This window comes from Ictidomys tridecemlineatus, chromosome 11 (genome assembly GCF_052094955.1).
Source record: "Ictidomys tridecemlineatus isolate mIctTri1 chromosome 11, mIctTri1.hap1, whole genome shotgun sequence".
Classification (NCBI taxonomy): Eukaryota; Metazoa; Chordata; class Mammalia; order Rodentia; family Sciuridae; genus Ictidomys; species Ictidomys tridecemlineatus.
The window spans coordinates 114,931,448-114,953,997 of NC_135487.1; the positions used below are offsets into that span (position 1 = coordinate 114,931,448).

At 39.2% G+C, this 22,550-nt stretch overlaps 1 protein-coding gene and 1 pseudogene across 1 annotated transcript; one reads left to right on the plus strand and one right to left on the minus strand.

Annotated features, from left to right (window-relative positions):
* The first annotated feature begins 11,828 nt into the window (after window positions 1-11,828).
* On the plus strand, window positions 11,829-12,574 carry LOC144368673 (dual specificity protein phosphatase 4 pseudogene; annotated as a pseudogene).
* A 4,528-nt stretch (window positions 12,575-17,102) lies between these two features.
* Window positions 17,103-22,118, minus strand: LOC144368320 (myomegalin-like). Its single transcript, XM_078027126.1, has 5 exons — window positions 21,810-22,118; window positions 20,708-20,851; window positions 19,575-19,713; window positions 19,158-19,275; window positions 17,103-17,577 (listed from the first exon to the last, which is right to left on the minus strand). The coding sequence occupies exons 1-5, from the start codon at window positions 22,077-22,079 to the stop codon at window positions 17,574-17,576; spliced, it is 675 nt and encodes a 224-aa protein (XP_077883252.1). The 5' UTR covers window positions 22,080-22,118; the 3' UTR covers window positions 17,103-17,573.
* Window positions 22,119-22,550: the final 432 nt, after the last annotated feature.

A 22,550-nucleotide genomic window follows, 5' to 3' on the forward strand; every position in this document is an offset into this window, starting at 1 on the left:
TAAAAACAAATATACACCTCAATTAAACAAATTAATAGGAAAAGATAGTGCAAATTTGCACCCACAATTAGATGGAAAAGGTAAAAGCCAAAACCAATGGTAAAAAGACAAAGAACCCATGAGTTCTATGTGTATTCATACAGCCACCACAAATATTTTAATCCAAGGATCTTGGGGCACATGTATTTAAACTTCTTTAAATACAAAGAGCCACATCACCTGTAAAGTAGTGCAGACTGGTGAATAATGAATAAAAATACAAAATAATGCAAAAATACTGCCTTTTGATAAATTGGTTTTTTAAAATTTCTTAATTGAGGTTCTATAAATGGTGACATTTAGGTAAATTGTCCTTTAGGTGTATTGATTGCTAGGAGAATGGGTGTTAGACAAATCAGTTTGTATTGTTCCCAGTTAGAAACAGCTTCATCACCTCCTAGATGCTGGGAAGAAGTCTGTTAGGAGAGGCTGTGCAGCACTGGCAGAGCACACTGTAGGAGCCCTGTGCATCCTTCTGTGCACCTATCTTGGGGCCCCCTCCCCTGTGTATCTCCCCTCCCCTGGATGTCTCAACTTCTTGCATGACCCCACCCACCTCCTAGCTGGGGGTCTGCACCAAGTCCACAGCTGCTAGCCTGACACAGGTCCTCTGCTCAATAGACCCCTTTATGTCCTTTTCCTCCAGCATGGTGCCCATTCCTTTCCTTCTGTGCTTCTGCCTGGTGCTTCCTCTCTGCCCCTTCTGTCTTCCTCTTTTCTTTCTTGGACTCTTGTCCTGCCACTTGGGGATCTGCAGGTGGGTGCTGTCTTGGTGTTGCCCTTGAAGACTTTCTGATCCCTCTGGAAGGTGGTTGCTTGCCCCTTGCTGATGTTGATGCTGAGGACCACCACACCTGGCCACTCACTTCTCTGATGCAGGAGTTTGTGGGGCAGGAGGCTGGCCTTTCACCTGGCAGAGGCTGACCCCTGGGCCCCTGGCAGGTAAAGAGATGGGGTGCTGACTCTTGGAACCTCCTCTCTGGAGGCCCTCTGGGCCTCAGAAGTCTGCTATTGTTGTTCAGTGCCTTCCTCCTCAGCCCTCTCTTGGGCAAGGGTGTCCTGGTTTTCCCATAGCTGCTAGGATTTTCTTACTGCCTGCTGCCTTTTAGCCACACAGGAAAGGTCCTCAGGGCTCACAATTTGGCAATGATGGCCACATTTGACTGTAAAAGCTTATGCTCATCCTGATCATATGGTCTAGGATGCTCCTATCCTCCAGGCCCCAGTTGGAGTGCTAGGTCAGCATGGACCGCACAAACTCAGTGAGTCTCTGCAAGCATTTTTGGGAGGTTGTAGGCTTCAGAACTTCCTCAGAGGCCAGCAGCAGCTCTAGCCTGTACTTTTCCCCAAACTGTTCGGGAGAGAGTTGCACGCAGCCTCCACCCAGCCTATGTAAGCGGCTCACTTTGGAGGGATATTTCATGACGGGTCTCCCTTCCATGTATATCTGCCCCTGCATCAGGACTCTGGCACACTCCATTTAGCCCTACACGGTGACTTCATCATGGCAGTGAAGCCGAACATGTCCCTTCTTTCAAGATCAAGACCAGAGAAATAGTTCAACAGGTAGTTGGTGATGGTGGGGTGTCCTGCAGGCACAGCTGTGATTAAGGCCATGTTCTCTTCGTTGCCTTGACAGTTGATGTCTTATGTCTCTGCTAAGGTCACCACAGTGTCCATAAAGCAGAAAACAAAAAGGTCCATCAAGCACTGCAGTTGGTCCCCTGCACCTGCTCATCTCGAGGAACCCACAGCACCAGTGCTTGAAGGAGGAGCCCTCAATCCTTGGCACAGCCAGTGCATAGGAAGGTGGCCTCCTACAGGACATTCTCCAGGGTTCTGTCCATGCTCACCATACTGCATTTTTTGTCACTTTCAGAAAGAAGGAATCATCAGAAGTGATTCTGTGGGTGTCTGCCAGAGTATTCTTTTCTTCACATTTTAATTTGTCTGAAATAGGGATGTATCTCATTACCACCAACCAGTTGATAGTCACAGAATTATCCCAGATTGTTCACATGTGAATTACAGCTTATAGTGATATCCCCTTGACTGATCTGCATATAATTAATATAAAAAATGCCAGGTTTGATTGGCATTGTAAAATGGCTTCAAATATATTACCCTATGACTCAAGTTTATCATATATGCAGAAAAGCATGGAAACAGAGCAGCAGGGTAGAAATTTGATATTAGTGAAACAAATACTCAGTGTTAGCAGAACTGATCACCATTTCATATTTGAGACATAACTTAGGAAGATAAGCACAAATAGATGAAGTTGAATTATATTTTGTCAGTGAGGCCTTGCAAAAGGTTGTCTATCTCATGCCAATCAATGAAGTTGAAGACAAAGAAAATTACTGTCTCATATGTGAGACAGTGCAAGAAGGTTCAGAGGAGAAATGACTGAATGCTTGTCTTGATCTAATCAGTGAATTAGTTGAGTGGTAAACTCAAGGCAGGTGGGGTGTGGCTGGAGGAAGTTGTTCATTGGAGGCATGTCTATGAGGTATACATTTTGAATCTGGAGAAAAGAGTTTCTCTCTTCCTCTGCTCTCTGATCATCATGTAAGTTGCCTCCCTATGCCACACTCTTTCTCCATTGATATTAAATTTATGTCTAATTACACATGAATATTCATATTATTACATATGCTTTATATTAATGTAGTTTTATGTATAGAACTAAATTTAGGAATAGTGTAGGGTTAGACATAGGGCTAGGGAATGAAAAAAATATATATATATATCAAAAGCATGAATATTCATAAGAATGTACACATGAAAATGTGTATGAAAATATATATGTTTTGAAATAGGTAAGGGTTTAATTTGAATCATAAGACACATTTTTAATTTGCAAATGCAGAGATAAATTATATAAAACATTGATATATAAATGCAAATATAAAATTGAAAATTGAATATATAAGTCAAAATATACATAAACATTACTACACACACATTCATGTAAAATTAAGTATAGAGAGATTTTGAGAGTTAATATTAAATTACAGCTTGGGTTAAAGTTAGAGAATGAATATGTAAATCAAAAACAAAAATATAATTACACATGAAAATATATGTAAATCTACATTTTTCAAATGGAGAAGGATTTAATAGGACATTTAATACACTTTTTAAAAAATTGTAAACACAGATGAATGTATATTAATATGTAATAATACTTATGAAATGGACGTGTCTAATTAACAAAAATATTCATATTATTATATATGATGCCATATTAATATTTTTAGGTATATTGTTAAATTTAGGATTACTATTGTTTTTAGATTTAGGGTTAGGAATTAATATATATATTGAAAATCATGAATATTCATAAGAATGTACATGATCATATTTGTATGGCAACATATATCCCTGTATATGGGTTTGGTTTTTTGGGGGGGTTTCCAGGGATTGAACTCAGGGGTACCCTTGACCACTGAGCCACATCTCTAGCGCTATGTCAATTTTTATTTAGAGAGTCTTACTGAGTTGCTTATTGCCTTGCTTTGCTGAGGCTGGTTTTGAACTCCAGATCATCCTGAAACTCCAGAGCCACTGGGATTACAGGTTTGTGTCACTATGCCCCTGGTATATGTTTGAAATAGGGAAGTTAGTCTTATAAATGCACATTTTAAAATTGCAATTGTAGAGATAAATTTTATATATGCATATACAATAATATATATATAAATATACCATTTGTAATTGAATATCTAAGTTGAAATACACATACACATTCATATTACTGCACATATATTTATGTAAATAAGTTTAGGTATAAGGGTGTTGTGAGATTTAGTATTAAATTATGGCTTGGGTTAGGGTTGATGTTTGGGAATGAATAATTTTTTCAGAAAACATGAATATTAATGAGCATATACTTGTGAAAAATCTATGAAAATATATATAAACACATGTGCTTTAAAACAATGAAAGGTTTAATGTGAGTTCTATGAATATATATTTCTTATTTTGAAAATGCAGAAATAGAAAATATATATTAATACAAAAATATGCAAATACACTATTGATAATTGAATATATGTATCAAAATACACAAAAACATTTATGTAAATACATAAGCTTTTATGTAAAATTAGATTTAATTAAAGGGGTATGCATAGGATTAGTATTAAATTATGGCAAGAGTTAGCAATATGGCTGTGGAATGAATATGTATATCAAAAAACATGAATATTTCTAAGAATGCACATGTGAAAATATATAAGATATATTTTTTGAAATAGAAAAGAGTTTAATGTGAGATATATACATACACATTTTTAAATTTGTGAATGCACAAATAAATATGCATATATATAATATATATGCAAATATATTTTTGATAATTGAATATATATGTCTCATTACACATGTATATTCACAATTTTATGTATACTTCTATATTAATTTAGATTCAGGTATAAGGTTATATTTAGGTTTAGTGTTAAATTTTGTGTAGGGTAATGGTTAGGGTTAGTAAAAGAAATGCATATGAAAAACCAAGAATACTCATTAGAATAACTGATGAATATAAGTATGAAATATAAATAAATATATATGTTTTGAACTAGGGAAGGTTTTATTTTTTATTTATTATTTTAAAAAATTTAGTTGTTGATAGACCTTTATTTTATTTATTTATATGCAGTGATGAAAATCAAACCCAGTGACTCATACATGCCAGTAAATTGCACTACCACTGAGCCCCAGCCCCAGCCCTGAACTAAGAGGGGTTTTATTTATTTATTTATTTATTTTTTTATTGTTGGTCGTTCAAAACATTACATAGTTCTTAATACATCATATTTCACAGTTTGATTCAAGCGGGTTATGAACTCCCAACTTTACCCCATATACAGATTACTGTATCACATCAGTTACCCTTCCATTGATTGACATATTGCCTTTCTAGTGTCTGATGTATTCTGCTGTCAGTCCTATTCTCTGCTATCCCCCTCCCCTCCCCTCCCCTCCCCTTTTCTCTCTCTACCCCTTCTACTGTAAATCATTTCTTCCATTTGTATTATCTTGTCTTACCCCTCCTTTTCTCTTATATATCATTTTGTATAACCCTGAGGATCGCCTTCCATTTCCCTGCAGTTTCCCTTCTCACTCCCTTTCCCTCCCACCTCGCATCCCTGTTTAATGTAAATCTTCTTCTCAAGCTCTTCGTCCCTACCCTGTCCTTGTTTACTCCCCTTATATCAAAGGGGTCATTTGGTATTTGTTTTTTAAAGATTGACTAGCTTCACTTAGCATAATCTGTCTTAATGCCATCCATTTCCCTCCAAATTCTATGATTTTGTCATTTTTTAATGCAGAGTAATACTCCATTGTGTATAAATGCCACATTTTTTTTATCCATTCATCTATTGAGGGGCATCTAGGCTGATTCCATAATCTTGCTATCGTGAATTGTGCTGCTATGAACATCGATGTAGCAGTGTCCCTGTAGCATGCTCTTATTAGGTCTTTAGGGAATAGACCGAGAAGGGGAATAGCTGGGTCAAATGGTGGTTCCATTCCCAGCTTTCCAAGAAATCTCCATACTGCTTTCCAAATTGGCTGCACCAATTTGCAGTCCCACCAGCAATGAACAAGAGTGCCCTTTTCCCCGCATCCTCTCCAGCACTTATTGTTGTTTGACTTCCTAATGGCTGCCAATCTTACTGGAGTGAGATGGTATCTTAGGGTAGTTTTGATTTGCATTTCTCTGACTGCTAGCGATGGTGAGAATTTTTTCATGTACTTATTGATTGTATGTCCTCCTCTGAGAAGTGTCTGTTCAGGTCCTTGGCCCATTTACTGACTGGGTTATTTGTTATCTTATTGTCTAATTTTTTGAGTTCTTTGTATATTCTGGTTATTAGGGCTCTATCTGAAGTGTGTGGATTAAAGATTTGTTCCCAGGATGTAGGCTCCCTGTTTATCTCTCTTATTGTTTCTTTTGCTGAGAAAAAACTTTTTAGTTTGAGTAAGTCCCATTTGTTGATTCTAGTTGTTAACTCTTGCGCTATGGGTGTCCTATTGAGGAATTTGGGGCCCGATCCCACAGTATGTAGATCATAACCAACTTTTTCTTCTATCAGATGCCGTGTCTCTGATTTACTATCAAGCTCCTTGATCCATTTTGAGTTAACTTTTGTGCATGGCGAGAGATAGGGATTCAGATTCATTTTGATGCAAATGGATTTCCAGTTTTCCCAGAACCATTTGTTGAAGATGCTATCCTTCCTCCATTGCATGCTTTTAGCCCCTTTATCAAATATAAGATAGTTGTAGTTTTGTGGATTGGTTACTGTGTCCTCTATTCTGTACCATTGGTCCACCCGCCTGTTTTGGTACCAGTACCATGCTGTTTTTTTACTATTGCTCTGTAGTATAGTTTGAAGTCTGGTATCGCTATACCGCCTGACTCACACTTCCTGCTTAGCATTGTTTTTGCTATTCTGGGTCTTTTATTATTCCATATGAATTTCATGATTCTTTTATCTATTTCTACAAGAAATGCTGTTGGGATTTTGATTGGAATTACATTGAACTTATAGAGAACTTTTGGTAATATCACCATTTTGATGATGTTAGTTCTGCCTATCCATGAGCAGGGTATATTTTTCCATCTTCTAAGGTCTTCTTCTATATCTTTCTAAGAGGGGTTTTAAAATGACACATATGAACACAGATTTTTAAAAATAGGACTGCACAGATTTATTATATATATGAATATATACTTATACATATTCTAATATAACATTGATACTTGTATACATAATTATTTACAAATGAATATTAAAATTATTATATATGCATTTATTTAAAGGTAGGTTTAAGTATACAAGTAAATATAGGATTATTATCATTTTAAAATTTTGGTTTACACTTACTGCCAAGGCCAATGTCTCAGCTTGGCACCAGAATCATGAGCCACCACACACCTTTGTAGGTTCAAACAGCAATTCTTTATTCCAGCTCTCACACCGCCTCCACACAGGTCCAGGGGCAAACGTGTTCTGCCGTCTCCCGCACAATTCACCTACTCCACGAGGCTATCTCCAAATCCCATTTTAATCTCACGAGAACTCAACGGGAACAAGCAGCAGGAACACCCTAATCCCAGCAATAATCTTCAACTTCCAACTTCCCTAAAACCCATTATCTTAAACTGGCAACGGCTTAAACTCAAGGAACCGGTTACTTCCTCAAACCTGATCAGCTCTAAACCCGGATCCGCCTTGGTCCTTGGGCAAGGTCACCTTATTAAAGCATGCATGCAATGTCCCATCGAATGTCCTCTATGCAGCATGGGGTACGCTTGGCAAGGAAATTTCGATGCGTCATTCCTACTTGGTAATGGCCCTCAGCAACTTACATTTATCTGTAGGGAATAAATATACTTGTTGGAAACATAAATACACCTAAGAATGTGCATGGTAACATTTGCATAAAAATTAACATAAATATATGTTTTGAAATAGGGAAGGGTTAATATGAGATATAAATACAAATTTTAAATATGCAAATGCAAAGATAAATTTTATATATGTACCTATAATAACACTTCTGCAAATATAAGTGATAAATGTGTATGTAAATATAAATACATAAGAGTATTCATACAAGTATATATGCTTTTATCTGAATGTAGGGTAGTTATAGGGGTAAAACAATGGTTAGTACTACATTTTGTATATATTAGGGTTAGGGAATGAATAAGTATATTGAAAAATATGAATATTTTAAGAATGCACATGTGCAATTTTGATATTTTAAAATTCTGAAGGGTTCAATGTGAGATATAGAAAGACACATTTTTAATTTGTGAAAGCAGATATATGTATATATATGTATATAAAAATGTATATATGAAAATATACCAATGATATTTGAATGCAAGTCAAATTACACATAAAAATTAGGCAATGAATAGGTATATTGAAAAACATGTTTAATTATGAGAATATACATGTAAAAATGTGCATTAAAATACATAGAAATATATATGTTTTGAGATAGGAAAAGGTGTGAGATATATAAATACACATTTATTAACTTCCAATTGTACAGATAAATTATATGTGAACATATATAAATACTTATGTATACAATTATCAATTGGATATTTGAATATGTATGTAAGAATATTCATATTACTATATATGCTTTTGTATTAATGTTCGATTAGAAACGGGGTAAATTTAGGATTAGTATTAAATATTGTGTAGGGTAAAGGTTAAAGTTAGGGTATGTATATATATATAAAACCACGAATATTCAAATAATATGCATGTGAAAATACATATAAAACATATATGAAAAAATGAACACAAACCTAGTAAAAAAGAATATTATATGGAGAAATGTTGACAATAACTAAAGGAAATCCACTGCCATATATACAGTTGGAAACATATATGTTTAATATATAATAATAGAAAATAAAAAAAGTACAAGGGAAAAAAAAGTTTATGTCAGGTATTTTGAAGCAGTGAAGGCAAGATAACAAATGAAATCATAAAGCAAGACTCAAAATTTCCCCAAGGATTTATTGAGAATAGATGATTTGAACATAGAATTCAATTATGAGTCAACAATAAAAAATAAGTGAAAGGTCACCAGAAGTTTCAAATAAAGCAAAGATTTTTTTATAAAAAGTATATATGGGGTAAAGAAAAACATTACAAGGAAAATTGGAAATGCTTTTGAGATGACAGATAACAAAGATTCAACAAATCAAAGCAATAGGAGGCTGATGAAGCAGTTCATAATTCCACCTGCTTACATTAGAAAAAAGACACAGGGACAAAATCAATGTTGACTCTGATCATGCAACTTGGGAAGCACTAATAATAATTTATTTCTAATAATAATTAAGAATTTGCTTAGAGTAGATATGTACATGAAGTCCATGGCCAGTGAATGTAGCATATACCAACGTGGGATCACAAAGAGTGCAGCACCATAGCAGGCAGATGTGCAAGTGGCCAGGAGCTGAATGGTGTCTTGAAGATGTGTGCAGGTCAGCTGAAGATCTTGACTTTGTTGTCACTGAGAGGCAGGATGGGGTGGAAGAGAAAGGAAGGGAAAGGACTATTGTTTGTGCTGCTGCATCCTGGGCACATTGACCACAACCACAGAACTTTTTTTTTTTTTTCTCTGATGTGTGGTTTGGTCTTTGGAGCATTTTTCTTCTAGGCCCACTCCCACTCTCTGTGTCACAGGCCACATTTCATAAGGTGCTCCTGGAAACTCTGGTACAATTCAGATTTTTCTTTAGTGAATTATCTGGCAAGATCATGGAGGAAAGTGATTACTTAGGCATAGACCTGAAATGAATCCTTTGTGCTTGGAAGCACCATCTTCTCTCTCTTGCATATATTATAGTTTTTAATTTTAGGCAGATTACTGGAAGTATACTAATATAGTCTTGCATAATTAAACTCCTGTTAGGAGACTCTTTTCAAAGGCCCTCTTTTGATTGAAATGGGGACTCCACTGTTCAGGTCTCCTTGAATTCTAGAAGTGCAAGAGAGTTAGGGGTGGGACAGAGTCCTTGCCTTGTCACAGCTCCTGTGAAGAGCATCTGGGGAGCCATGTTGAAGCCTGACTCAAACTAAAGCCATTTTAAGGAGCCATTTCAGAAGGAGCAATGGTTTTGGAGAAAGAAGGATGTACTTCTTTGGGAAGGCTAGGGGAGCAGGGAAGGAAAAAGTTACTTCATTTGCAGTGTTGTTGACCAGTGTTGTCATTGAGTGCCAGATTAGAGGTCCTTTCAAACTTGGCTAGAAAGGAGGGCATTTTTAAAGCCCTTGAAGAGGCTACGTGGCAACAAACATCTCTGTTCACCCATGAATGACTTCAAGCCTCAATGTCACCATCAGGTCAGAATGCTCTTTCTCACCCAGAATAACAGGCCCAGGTTCACTACGTGTGCTTCCATGAACCATAACCTGCGTTGGCATGGTTCATCCTGTCTGCCTGTCTCAAAGCCTCATGATTGGGTGAGGCTTACTGTTTTCAGAAAAGCCACTTGTGCCCTTGCATGGGTGCCCTGCTTCCCTGGGAGCTGCGTGGCTGAACAGTGGGTTGAAAGAAAAGCATAAAGGGGCTGGGGTTTCTGGGCAGTGGACCCATGTACAGACAGCACTCTTGGACATTCCCACTTTTTCCTTGAATAATGGAAATCTTAAATGGATGTTCCCTTCTTTTCAATTGTTTATCTCAGGTATTTTGTCACTGTGTTGGCAAGTGACCTAATACAAGCAAAAAGGGAGTCTCAAAATTTTCTTAAGGATGTTGTTCAGAGTAGATGATTTGACAACAGAACTAAATGATGAGTCAACAAAGTAAACCTTGTGAAAAATCACCAAAAGTTTTGAAATGAACCAAAGCATTTTAGTAAAATATACATTTGGGGTAAAGATAAAACTTACAAGGAAATTTGGAAATAATTTTGAGCAGAAGATAACTGACATTCAACCAATCAACAGCAACAGGATGCGTCTTAAGAAGCTCTTAAAGTACTGCTTCTACTTCAACATGCTTACATTAGAAAAAGATATATGGATGGATAAAATAAATGTTGACTCTGATCATCCACCTTGAGTAGTTACAAAAACAAAACAAAAACAAAACAAAACAAACAAAAAACAAGAGGGAAGAAATTAGAACAAAGTGGATGGAAAAAGATAATAAGGGCCTACCCTTATTATCTTTTTCCAGGTAAAATAAAGACAGGAGAAAATGATGACACCATAAAGAAAAATAAAAGAAAACAGAAAAAATTTTCTCAAAAAGTTCACTAAACTTTATGAGGACAAAACCAAGTAAGATATAGAAAAGCACAATGAGCAATACCAAATACAAAAGTTATCTGAATTGATCCTATGATGTTACAATGACTTAGTACTATGTATACTCTTGTAATGATGTATGATATGAAAAACAATTATCTCAATGACAACATAGATGACAAGCATCTTGCCAAACCAATTATCAAACTTCCTCCAAGAAAAAGTGGATGCAGTGCCCAGAACTCTGGCGGGTGCTAGGGGAAGAGCAGCAATGAGCAGGCTGCAACCCAAGGTGCAGGAGCAGCAAAACACGTTTGAGGCAATGACAGGAAGGAGCCAGCGCTACTCTCCCTTCAACACACACACTTCTGCTGCCACCCCCTAGTGAGTGCAAGCTCATGCAAAGCACCTGAGGCTGCTAGAACTGCTATTTAACCTGAACATGCAGGAGGAAGGTGACCCAATATGGGTCTGGCCGCCCAAGCCTCAGGGGACCAAGTTGGTGGTCACTTCTGAAGGCTCCTTCTCTTAACCCTTGTTCGCCCATTCCTGTTGCCTGGCTGGCCTGGATGACTATCTATCGCCCCAGTTCCTACACTCCATGGTGACGATTGATTAATTGGGAGAGATGGGTGGCAATGTGCTCAAAAGGCTGATGAAGCTAAGCGAGAACCACCAAGGCAGAGGTTGGGAGCTGGTGGTTGCCAAGGGTTGAGGAGCGGGGTGGATGGTGCAGTGAGTGGCGGCAGCTGGGCTGACAGCAGGGGCAGCCTCCAACCCTGGGGCTGGGCAGCACCAGTAAATGCTTGCTGCTCGATTTTTTGCACACCTTTCCTATTCGAGGTTCGGTCCACCTCCTTTGATACAACACCCAGGACAATAGGCGGAACAAAGGCTCCATGAGTCTGGAGTCCAATCTGCACGCCCAAGAGGAAGCCTCTTGTACTCTAGCCTCTACTTGGCTGTCATCCTCTACTTTGAATGGAGCTCGCATGCCAAGGGCTCAGGGAGGACTGCACCATGACCCTAGTAGTGCAGGCACTCCATTCTAAGCCCCAGTGAGCAGACATCTGCTTGCTCAAACGTGACTGTGAGAAGTTTTCCTCTGCTTACGCAGAATTCTGTTCCAAAACCAAAGACCTGGCAGACATCCCACCAGTGCCACTGAGTCCTGTCACCTGGGCTGCAGCTCCAGTGGAACTGCTCTGCGCATCCAGGCAGAGGGGTCCCTTGGAGATTCTTTGGTTCTTCTACTTCAAAGGGTGCCTACAATGCTTCCTGGATAGACATGCTGAATGCCTTAGGGATCACAGCCCTGTTGAATATCTCCTCCGAATGCCCAAACCCATGGAAGGATGCTATCAGTAGAAACGCATCTGGTGGAAGACAACCACAAGTCCAACATGGGCTCCTGGTTCATAGAAGCCATGGAGTAGGACTGTGCGGTAAAGGACTACCGCAGTCCAGGGATGGTGCACTGCTAGGAGGGCATCCTGTGCTCTGCTACCATCTGCTTGGCTTAGCAGGAATGAGGAATGAGCAGCTGAGGCTGGAGAAGGCCTTGAGCTGCATGGAGCAGCTGTCCCAGGTGCTGGCCACATCCTGCCCCTCCAGGCCCGCCAGCCCTTCAGGCCCCTTAGGGGTGCTGCAAGCCCACTCCCACCCTTACCCCACAATTTGTCTTCAGCTTCCCTATATTCCTGGGTGTGCACTCGGCCCTCAGCTGACTGCTGGACCTTCTCGGCCTCAGCACTACCTCCCCCAGCACTCAGAGCCACTCACCTAACCCCTAAAACCAAGGTTGCTGCCAGCAAGGGATGCAAGATCCTCGTGGGGACTGAACAATATAAAATTTGTTTTAAGAGTACATAATGAGTCTAATGTCTACTATGGCAGATGTCTTTTTCTCCATTTATCATGCCTTCTACTACTGCATAGACAAGTGCAGTTTCCCAGTCTCATCTGAAGTAAGAGTTCCAATTGGCATTGATTCTTCAATGAGATGAATTCATGTGAGACAAACCTGCATGTACATATGGGCAATTCGGGGTAGGAGAGGCATGTAGGTAATTTGTGTTCTTTTGAAGTCAGTACATGTCCAGTGGAAGTGCTCTGCGCATCCAGGCGGTAGGGTCCCTTGAAGTTGGGTTCCTGACAGCAAGGTGTTAAGTGGCACAAGTTGTGGGGGCAGTGTCCACTGGAATACTTCTGTGCTGTATTTGCACCTTCCTCCTGGCTCCATTTTTTTCTAGCTGTGCAGAATCCAACTAGAAGTCTCTGTCCTTCGTGGAAAATTTATAAATTATGGAAATATCTTGAATATATCCCTTAATGTAATATAACTGCACTATATTATATAATTAATTATATAATTATATGTAATTAATTATATAATTACTGGAGGGAACTCTACTCTCTGCATATAAGACCTGGCTGATGCCTTATTCGTAAAGATTGAGTTGATTGACCTAAAAACATGCCATTGTTATGTTAATGAGCTTTGATGAAAAATACAAGAACAACTTTTAGAGGAGAGACTTACTTTGTTTCCCAATTTCAGAGTGTTTAGACTACCACTGGCTGGCTCCAAGGCAGAAATATTATGGGGGAAGGATATGATGGAGGAAATCTGCTCAGCACATGAGAGCTAAGAAGCAGGGAGAGAGAGAGAGAGGATGGGACCAGGACATATATAGCCCAAGGTCATGCTCTCTCTGACCTTCTTCCTCCCATTATGACTCATCTGCTTACAGTTACCAAACAATAGTTGATTCAAATTTTTAATTCATCAAATGGATCAATCCAGCTCTTGTAATCCAACTGTTTCACCTCTGAACATGGTTGCTTTGTTTAATACTTGAGTTCTTTAGGGGACACTTCTATGTCCATACTATAACAATTGACTTGCACATGGTTAATATTCAGTACATTTTTCTATTATTATCACTACTGCTACATATACAGCAACTACCACAAGATGTGAAGGAAGAAAGGATCCATTCATAATAGCAACAACAAACCAAATAATTACAGAAACAATATAAGAGAGATGTGCAAAATCTATTGGAAGGATAATTTAACATACTAAGTTATGCACAAAAAAAGACTTGAATTGATTTTTCTTAGAAAGACTCAATATAATTAAATTTTTTCTTCTGCCTAAAAGATTCATAAAAGACTATAATTTCAAAAGGAATATCAATATGATTTTTTTCAATTTTAGAATACAAGCTGATTTTAAAAATTTTTTAATATTTATTTTTTAGACATAGTTGGAAACAATACTGTTAAATTTATTTATTTATTTATATGTGGTGCTGAGGATTGAACCCAGGGCCTCACACATGCTAGGCAAGTGCTCTACTGCTGAGCCACAACCCCAACCCCAAGAATGCTGATTTTTAAAAATCGGATTGACAAAGATTCTAAGGAAAAGCAAATTTACATACTAATGAAAATGTGAGAGAAAATCATATTTAAAAGAATTGTTATACAAAAGTGAATGAGAATGAAAAGCACACAATCAAAACTTTTGGTGGACTACCAATTTATAGGAGTACCCCCTAAAATAAGGTTTCATGAGAGACAATTGTGTTTCTTCCTCTTTTTAAACAGCCTTTTAGTTGTTGATGGACACAATAACTTTATTTATTTATTTATTTTTATGTGTTGCTGAGGATCAAACTAGGGCCTCACACATGTCAGGTAACCTCTCCACCACAGAGTCATGACCCAGCCCCAAAGGACAATTGTTTTTAGTCTAGTCACTATAGAGTGATACTCTTGATAGTGACTGTCACAAATGGTTTATTTAGAATACTATTATATATATATATAATTTCTATGTAGATTACACTATTCTTTGCCTAAAGAAAAGAGCAGTCACTGATATTGTCAAGACGTTGAGTAGAGCAAAGGGAAGTATCCTAAAGATGCACTGTTTAGAGTAGAACCTGATGTTACAGAATACATAGGGGTAGCTTTTATATTTTTATATCTCTTTGATTTGGTTTTACTTTCACCTTGGGTGTCTTTTTTAATTTCAGCATGGGACACCTTTTTTGGTTTTCTGATCTTTCTTTATTGAAGATATTTTCCCATTCTTACCCTGAAAAATGGAAGATTACAGACAACAGCAAGAGAAAGAAACCAATAAAAGAATGAAGGGCACTGCTCTTTCTTGGACAGGTCCTCTCATCTCTCCTGCAGGCCCACTGTGGACACTTCCTAAAATGCCTGCTCCCCAGAGAAAGGAGGACACAGTCAATAGAATAGTGGCAGTTTTTTTTCTTTTTGCAAATGCCTTGTCAGGTGCCCTTCTCAGGCTGACTGTTAATTTAGAGCTCTGACTTTAACTCACCCCAAACACATATCAAGTCTACTACAAGAAGCACCACTCCCCACCTGCCCAAATCTGGAAATCCACAGGCTGTCAAGGACTTGTGATACTCTGCCCCAGCACAGAACAGTTTACTTCTTTCCAATAATATGACCAGGCATGTCAGGATTGACCTAGACATTGACACACTACATACTTTCATCTAAAGTATTTTCAGTTTTATTCTTAAAAATGCAATTGGCATGGTTTGAATGAACTTTCAAGTAGCAGAACATGGGAAGGTTCCTGGAGAGTGGCATTCCTGGAGAGGGCACGGAAGCTCTGCACCTCTTCTCCCTTACCTGTTCTCTCTTTTCATCTGTCAATCTATTCTGTAATATCTTTTGTTGACAGACCAATAAATTTGCAAACACAGTGTTTCCCTGAGTTCTGTGAGCTGCTCTAGCAAATTAACCAAAAGTGAGGAGGGGATTAGGACCCCAATTTATAGCCTACCATCTATACATATAATAGATAGATTTATGAAATGTTTATATGATAAAATACACACACACACACACACACACACACACACACACACACACACCACAGCCTATGCTTGCTTTTGGAATCCAAAGTGGAGCACAGCCTCATAAGAATCACCCTCAAACTGTGGGATTTAACCCTATTCTCTAAGAAGTGTTAGCATAGAATTGAATTACAGGGCTCCCAGAGGGGATCCACTAGAGAACTGACTGTTAGAGGATCAAATATCCACACACATTTTGGTGAAAAAAAGTCATTCTGCATTAAGTATAAGAAAAGAGAAAATGTACTTTTTTTCTATAATTTAGGGATGTTGGTCTGTAAAAATAGAGCTTCTGCCTCTGCCAACTCAGATCTTAGGGACCAGCCATGAAAATAGTAACATAAATAAACATCAACAGTGAAATGTGCCAGTTGGTGATTTCTCATTTTCACACATGGTGAAAAGAACAGTTGGAGTCTTGGCCAGTTCATATTTCCCTTTTACATGGGTTTGAAATGCTTTCTGGGGTAGTGAAAATTGCCTTGGGTAACACAGTTTTTCTACACAATAATTTGTTACCATTTTCTCCAACATCTTGCAATTTTGTTGGCATTATATGAAACTTATTTAAGAGATTAGTAATAACATGCTTTACCTCATGCTTCTATTTTATGCACCTCTTTTAAAAATTTGCTATCAAGTCCACAGTTATATTATTAGTAATTTTATAATAAGATCTTACTTTGTATTTTTCATTATGTACTATTATTGTGAATTCCTCTGTACTTTTGTGAAGAATCTGTACTTTCTCTTTTTACTCTGGTTATGGAACACTTTAAAATGATAAATTTCCATTGGGGTATGCCTGTGTGTGTGTGTGTGTGTGTGTGTGTGTGTATGTGTGTGTGTGTGTACACATATGTATGTGTGATTTAAACTTTTCTTTAATGTTTTATATGTCTTTGTATCTGAAGACAAGCCAGGACATTTTTCTTATGTTTATGTTATTTTTTCTTATCTGTGCTCGCCCAATGTGTCTTTTTATTTTTTGTTCTAGAAGTCAGATTGGGACTCATTTACCTTAGCTTCCCTTTTATACTTCTTTATCTTCTTGTTATAGATGCTGTTACCCCTTGTGCTCTATTTAGAGACAGACTTCAGCTTGGTCTCTCAGTGTGCTAATTCATTGTTTTGCATTAGAAATAAAAGCTACTCTAACCTTGGAGAAGCAAACTAAGGTGAAAAAAATTTCTGGTCTTGAATTTTTACATTGGCAATGATTTCTTATATTTGAGATAAAGAGGACAAATTATTAATGTAAAAAAGAGTTAAACATTATTTGAATCTTAAATTTCTGCTGTTTGAAATTTTCCATCAAGAAAAAGAAAATGATAAGATAAGCCACATATAATATTTACAATTTTAACTGTATTCAGGTATCTGACAAGATTTATGGTCATTGAAAATCTTCAAATTTGGATAATAGTAAGACAAGCAACTTAAGGAAGGATCAAATATTTCAACAGATACTACACAAAGAAAGGAATGTAAACATCAGTGAACACCTGAAAATTTGCACAGAGTCATCAGGAAAACAAAAATGAAGACCAACTCACATCCACCATAATGTCTAAAATTAAAATGACAATGCCAAGTGTTGGCAGGGATTTAGAACAACTGCAGCTCCATCCTCTGTTGTTGAGAGGGATACATGTTACTATCACTTTGAAAAACAGTTTGGTGGCTGCTTATGAAGATGAGCATACACTAATCATGTGACCTGTCAATGCAGGGACCTGTGTGGCGGCTTTGCTTCTTTTGTGGCTCCTGGAAGGCAAGGGTCTCAATGCTGGAGCACACAGAAGGACCCTTAGCGATTTCACCTGCAAGTAAACAAAAGAATTCTGTTCAGATGGAACTGTTAGACCCCACTTATAATGCCCAGACACTGGAATTAGGGCAAAGCATGCAGGAAGGCATAAACATGGTGGGAGGTAGTAAAAAGAATGAGTCAAGGGGATGCACTGGGTCTGGAGGAGATTCCAGGTTCCAGCTTAGAGGATAAGCTTCCCTGTTCACCCAAATCCCTGGTGCCCCAGCCATAGCCCTACTGCATGTCATATGGTCAGATCCTACTACTGTCCTCTTATTACCCAGTTCATACTACATGTTATGTGGTCTGAAGAAAAATAAATGCCTTGTCATATTCCAGGAAAAGAAGGATGAAGCATGAAACACGCACATGTAGAAACAGCCTGTACTGAAGAGGACATATTGGGGCAAGTTCCCCTGTTAAGTGTGTGTCTCATTTTTCATAAGGAGAAGTCAAATTGGCAGGGACCTCAGAGATGATCTAAGTCTAGGTCCACCTTTAACAGATGAAGGGTAGTAGCTCACAGAGGCAAAGGGGCCAGCCAATGGCATACAACCAGTTAACATTTAGCCTGGAGTTAGAGACCAGATATTTGGAACCAAAGAGGGTGGCCTGCACACTGGAGGGAGCCAGCAGGAACTGGAGGCTGTGGGTTAACTTGGCAGGGATAGGAAGAGGCTGTACAGAGCCAATCCTCTAAGTGTTGTGTTAAGAGGCTCAGGAAAGAAAGCAATTCTCGGAGAAGAACCAAAGGGAATTAGAAAACAAGAGCTAGTTAATATACATCCCATGCTTGATCACACTATGGGTGTCAAGGCTCTCAGGGTACAACTTAGGAACATTCCTAGAATGCTCAACTGCTCTGATGTTTACCCTCTAAGTTTAAAGGTTTAATTTCTCATATTTAAAATAATCAGTTACACATCAAGTTTCTCTTAATAGGATTTCTAGGGAATTATTAGCACAGCATTTAAGTGAATGTAGAGAATATCTGCTATATATATATATTTTAAAACTTTTCCCTTAAAGAGTATTTTTTTCTTTTATTTTTTTTTATTGGTTGTTCAAAACATTACAAAGCTCATGTCATATCATCTTTCATACATCTTTTTTTCATTATCAGTTTTTTCTTTTATATCCAGGAGACCAAATGGATCTTCCTTCATGTGTTTTAAAGAAAATGAGGTGTTAAAATAAAATGCTGTTCTTAACCTAATTTTGTGCACTAAAGTCAATTTATAAGGTTATGCCTTATTTGGTTTTTCATAAAGTAGTTCAGGAAAGTCTAGAATGCACTTATGGCCTCAAGATCTCTTGGTAGACAACTAATTCACAGAGAGACTTTCAAAGTTTCTTCCCTCAGGGACCAACTGAACTGCATTTCTCTGGCTCCTAGCTTGACTGACATCAAGGAGAGAAAATTGGGCTAAAGGGGAGAGATGGTGAGGAGAGGAGAATAATAACAGGGAAGAAAGCTGACCGGGCAGGAGGGTGAAGGGATGGAATCTTAAGAGGAGGCTATCCAGGAGCTAAGACCTGTGTGGTGAACCTGATATCTCCTAGAAGGTAAAGGAGGTCAGGGTCACTTACAGAGCTGATGTCAGATGGTGATGTATTTGAAGCAGGCTCTGTGACTGTGTAAGATGAAATCGTTGCTTTCGCTCCAAGTTAGTCCTTGCCTTCTTCAAAACTTCATGTGTCCTGGTCACTGAAAGAAGAAAAGAGCCCCAGAAAGAAGGAATTTCCAGCTGGGCCCTACTTGCTGGGCAGGCATTTTCTAGAGCATTTTCTTCTCACCCCTCAATCATGGCCTCTTGCTGACCCCTTTGTCCCCCCCTCCTTCTGCAACCACAATTGCTCATGTCACAGGAGGGTTGGGCCCAGTGCATCAGACTCTCCCTTCCCAACATTCCCAGTGCCTCTGTGGTCATGTTTATCTACAGCACAAGTGGGACATCTGCAAGACCAGCCCTTTCCTCTGCTGCTCCACAGCTCAGGGGCACCTACGCTGGCTAACAATGAACTGCTCCATGTTCTCCTTCTGCTGGTTAGCAGTCTTCAGACGCTCAGCTGTGCTCTCAAGGAGCTTCTCCTGTTTAGATACTTGGGCTCGCAGATCCAGGAGCTCCCTTTCCATTGATTCATTCTGGGGAAGAAGGACAAGCTCTCAGGCAATAGTTTGGAGACCGAATGTATCCAGTTCTTTGTGGTTCCTACCAATAAGAAGCAGAACTCCAATCTTCTCAGCAGACTGAGTTCCCTTCATTATAGCTTCTCAATCCCTCAGTTCAGAACAGTTGAGAAAAAGACCACAGGTAGGAATGTTGAGAACCTGAAAGCCCCCAATCAAGGATCAAGGAGACCCTGACTCCAGACCCACAGCAACTCCCAACTGTGAACAAGACCTCCAAATCAGTCCTTGAAGTAGTTTTGTCTCACCCTTCTCCCATCCATGCTGGACTTGGAATTTCAGAGATACTATGTCTGGGACACAGGGCTACCTGATGACAGTGTTCACATTTCAAAATGTCTGTACGAATCTGAAGATGGTAAAGTGCTTCCTTGTAATTAGCATAGTTTTTTTCCCCAAACATACCAGTTACATTAATATGGAAATAAAAACTAGTGAGCGGATCCAGATTATAGTCCAACCAAGGCAGGACAATTCTTTAGGGGCTCTACCTTTTCCCCAGACTGGAACAGAGATAAAAGGTGTGTTGGGATTCTGGGAGCATGACTGAAAGAAGCTGCAGGATCACAGTGACTTCCTTTGATCTTTTGACCAAGAAGCCCTGAGGAATGGAGAAGCTTCAAAGGCCCCTGAATTTTAGTTCAAACTTCAGATTTATTGGAAGCAGATATTTATAGATTACCATGGCATCTATGTCTGTGCTTCTCCATTTCCTTTTCTTCTCTTTGAATTATTATCTTGGGGTTTGGGGTGTGAGGACAAAGTAAGGTAATCAGAGCTTCAATGAAAACATCCACCAGGGTCTCCCTCCAGGATGCTACATTAAGATCCAGCACATTCTAACAACCTGTGTAACTCCTGACCCTCAGAAAGCCCTGGAACTGAGAATACAGAATCTCATGGGGCAGAAAAACAAAGCTCATACCAGAAGACAACACTGGCCTCTTACCACTTTGCCAGGCAGCCCAGGGCCATGGATACTTGGTAAAGCTGCTCTCCAAAACATGGTCAGGAGCGAGGCTGACTCATCTAGGGTGCGCTGCAGGGCATGAGCACTGCTTCTTAGCTCATAGAAACATTTGCTGCCTGGTGCCTGTGGAAAGGTGGGAGGGAGCCATGGACATCACTGAAGTTGAGACATCACAGGGCTCACAACATTGCAGCCCTGCACAAGACTCAAGCTTTCTTTGTTGATGAGGCACAAAGCATGGGCTGCTTGAACCTGCAAAACCCTAGCTCATCCCTTTGAGGTCCCAGGACTGAAGTGTAGCTCCTTTTACCTGGAATGACTCCTCACCTGGACACCCTATATAAGGCTGTCACAGCTCATTCCCATGTCATGTCCTCTACAGACCTTTTAACTTCCTTGCATACAATAAAAGACCCCTCTGCACCAGTGAACTTGAGGTACAAGAGGTGACTTCTCACATTGGGCTTGTGGCCCATTAGTTGGTTTATGAATAGGGGTATGTATCTTGCCCTGAAGTGGGGGTTACCTGGATGCAAGGCTCTGTCTATACATCCATGGGTCTCTGGTAGCTCAGACAGCACAGCCATTGGCCCTTGTTGTCTCTGAACACAGATGCACTCTGAGAAGCATTTGCAGATTGCCTCCCTCCCACTGCCAGATTCTTACTCTTTCCACACACAAGGCCTTTATGGATGTGAATCCCTTAGTACCTGTCCACCTGACAGATTTTAATCCACATGGGTCAGCATGAGTGTAACAGATAATGAGCCATGAGACTGTGCTGATTTCCACATCATATGGGCATCAACTCTTAACAAATACTTTACTGAGGATGGTGGCAACACTGCACAGACATCTCTGTGGCTCTGAGGCAGAATATCTAGTTGGTTTCCTATACCACAGAGTAGAACATAGAATGAATAAGGAGATAGGGAAGCAAGGGCTTGGCTAGAATAATTGGAAGATGCTTCCTCTGTCATTGGGAGATGCAGGCCACAAAAATAAATAGGGGAGAAGAAACTAGAATTAAGGACGAAGGGCACAAAGAAAGAGTGAAGGCAGGAGCTGCAGGTGTGACTACCTCTGAGCCCTGAGCTTCAAGGCCCAGGAAGTTGCATGTGGGTGTCAGGAGAGACTGGATCTGTTCAACCAGCTGTTTCCCCTCCGCAATCTGCTCTCTGAGAGCAGTATAGTCATCAATGTGGCCTATGATGTGGCGGCCATGCTTGTTGGCGAAGGAGCCATCCATAGAATCACCCTCTAGCTTCAGAGAGTTCTTCATTCCTGAAGGATCATTTGAATCCAGCTCTGAAAAAGAAAGCCACAATAATAAAGATCTGCTGTTATTCATGAAAATATCCTCAGTTCTCACAGTGCAGAGACAGTGAAAGAGCTCAGGGTCAAGAAAGGCAGCCTTCAGAAATGCAGGGTGGCTCAATCCTATAGACACCTTTTGGTTTCTTTATTTTTATAATCTTTCTTACAACATTACATAATGATAAACTTTCCAGAAGAAAAATTTTGTTTTCATTGACAAGTGGGCTATTCAGGACAATATTATAAACATGAAAGCTTTCTGTATAGAAAAGGCACAGACAACTGAATAAGAATGTGTACAGGGCAATGACCCAAACAGAGCAATAGGACAACTGTGGCAAGAAGAAGAATGAGAAGAAAGGCAGCCACAGAAGTCTCAAGGAACATGGAAGATGCTTTCTCTGTGAGGAAAAAGGATGTCACACACAGAAAATTTTCTAAATTCACATGACACACTTACAGAGGACCAGGAGATATTTGCATTAATAATTTTCCTTCATTGTGT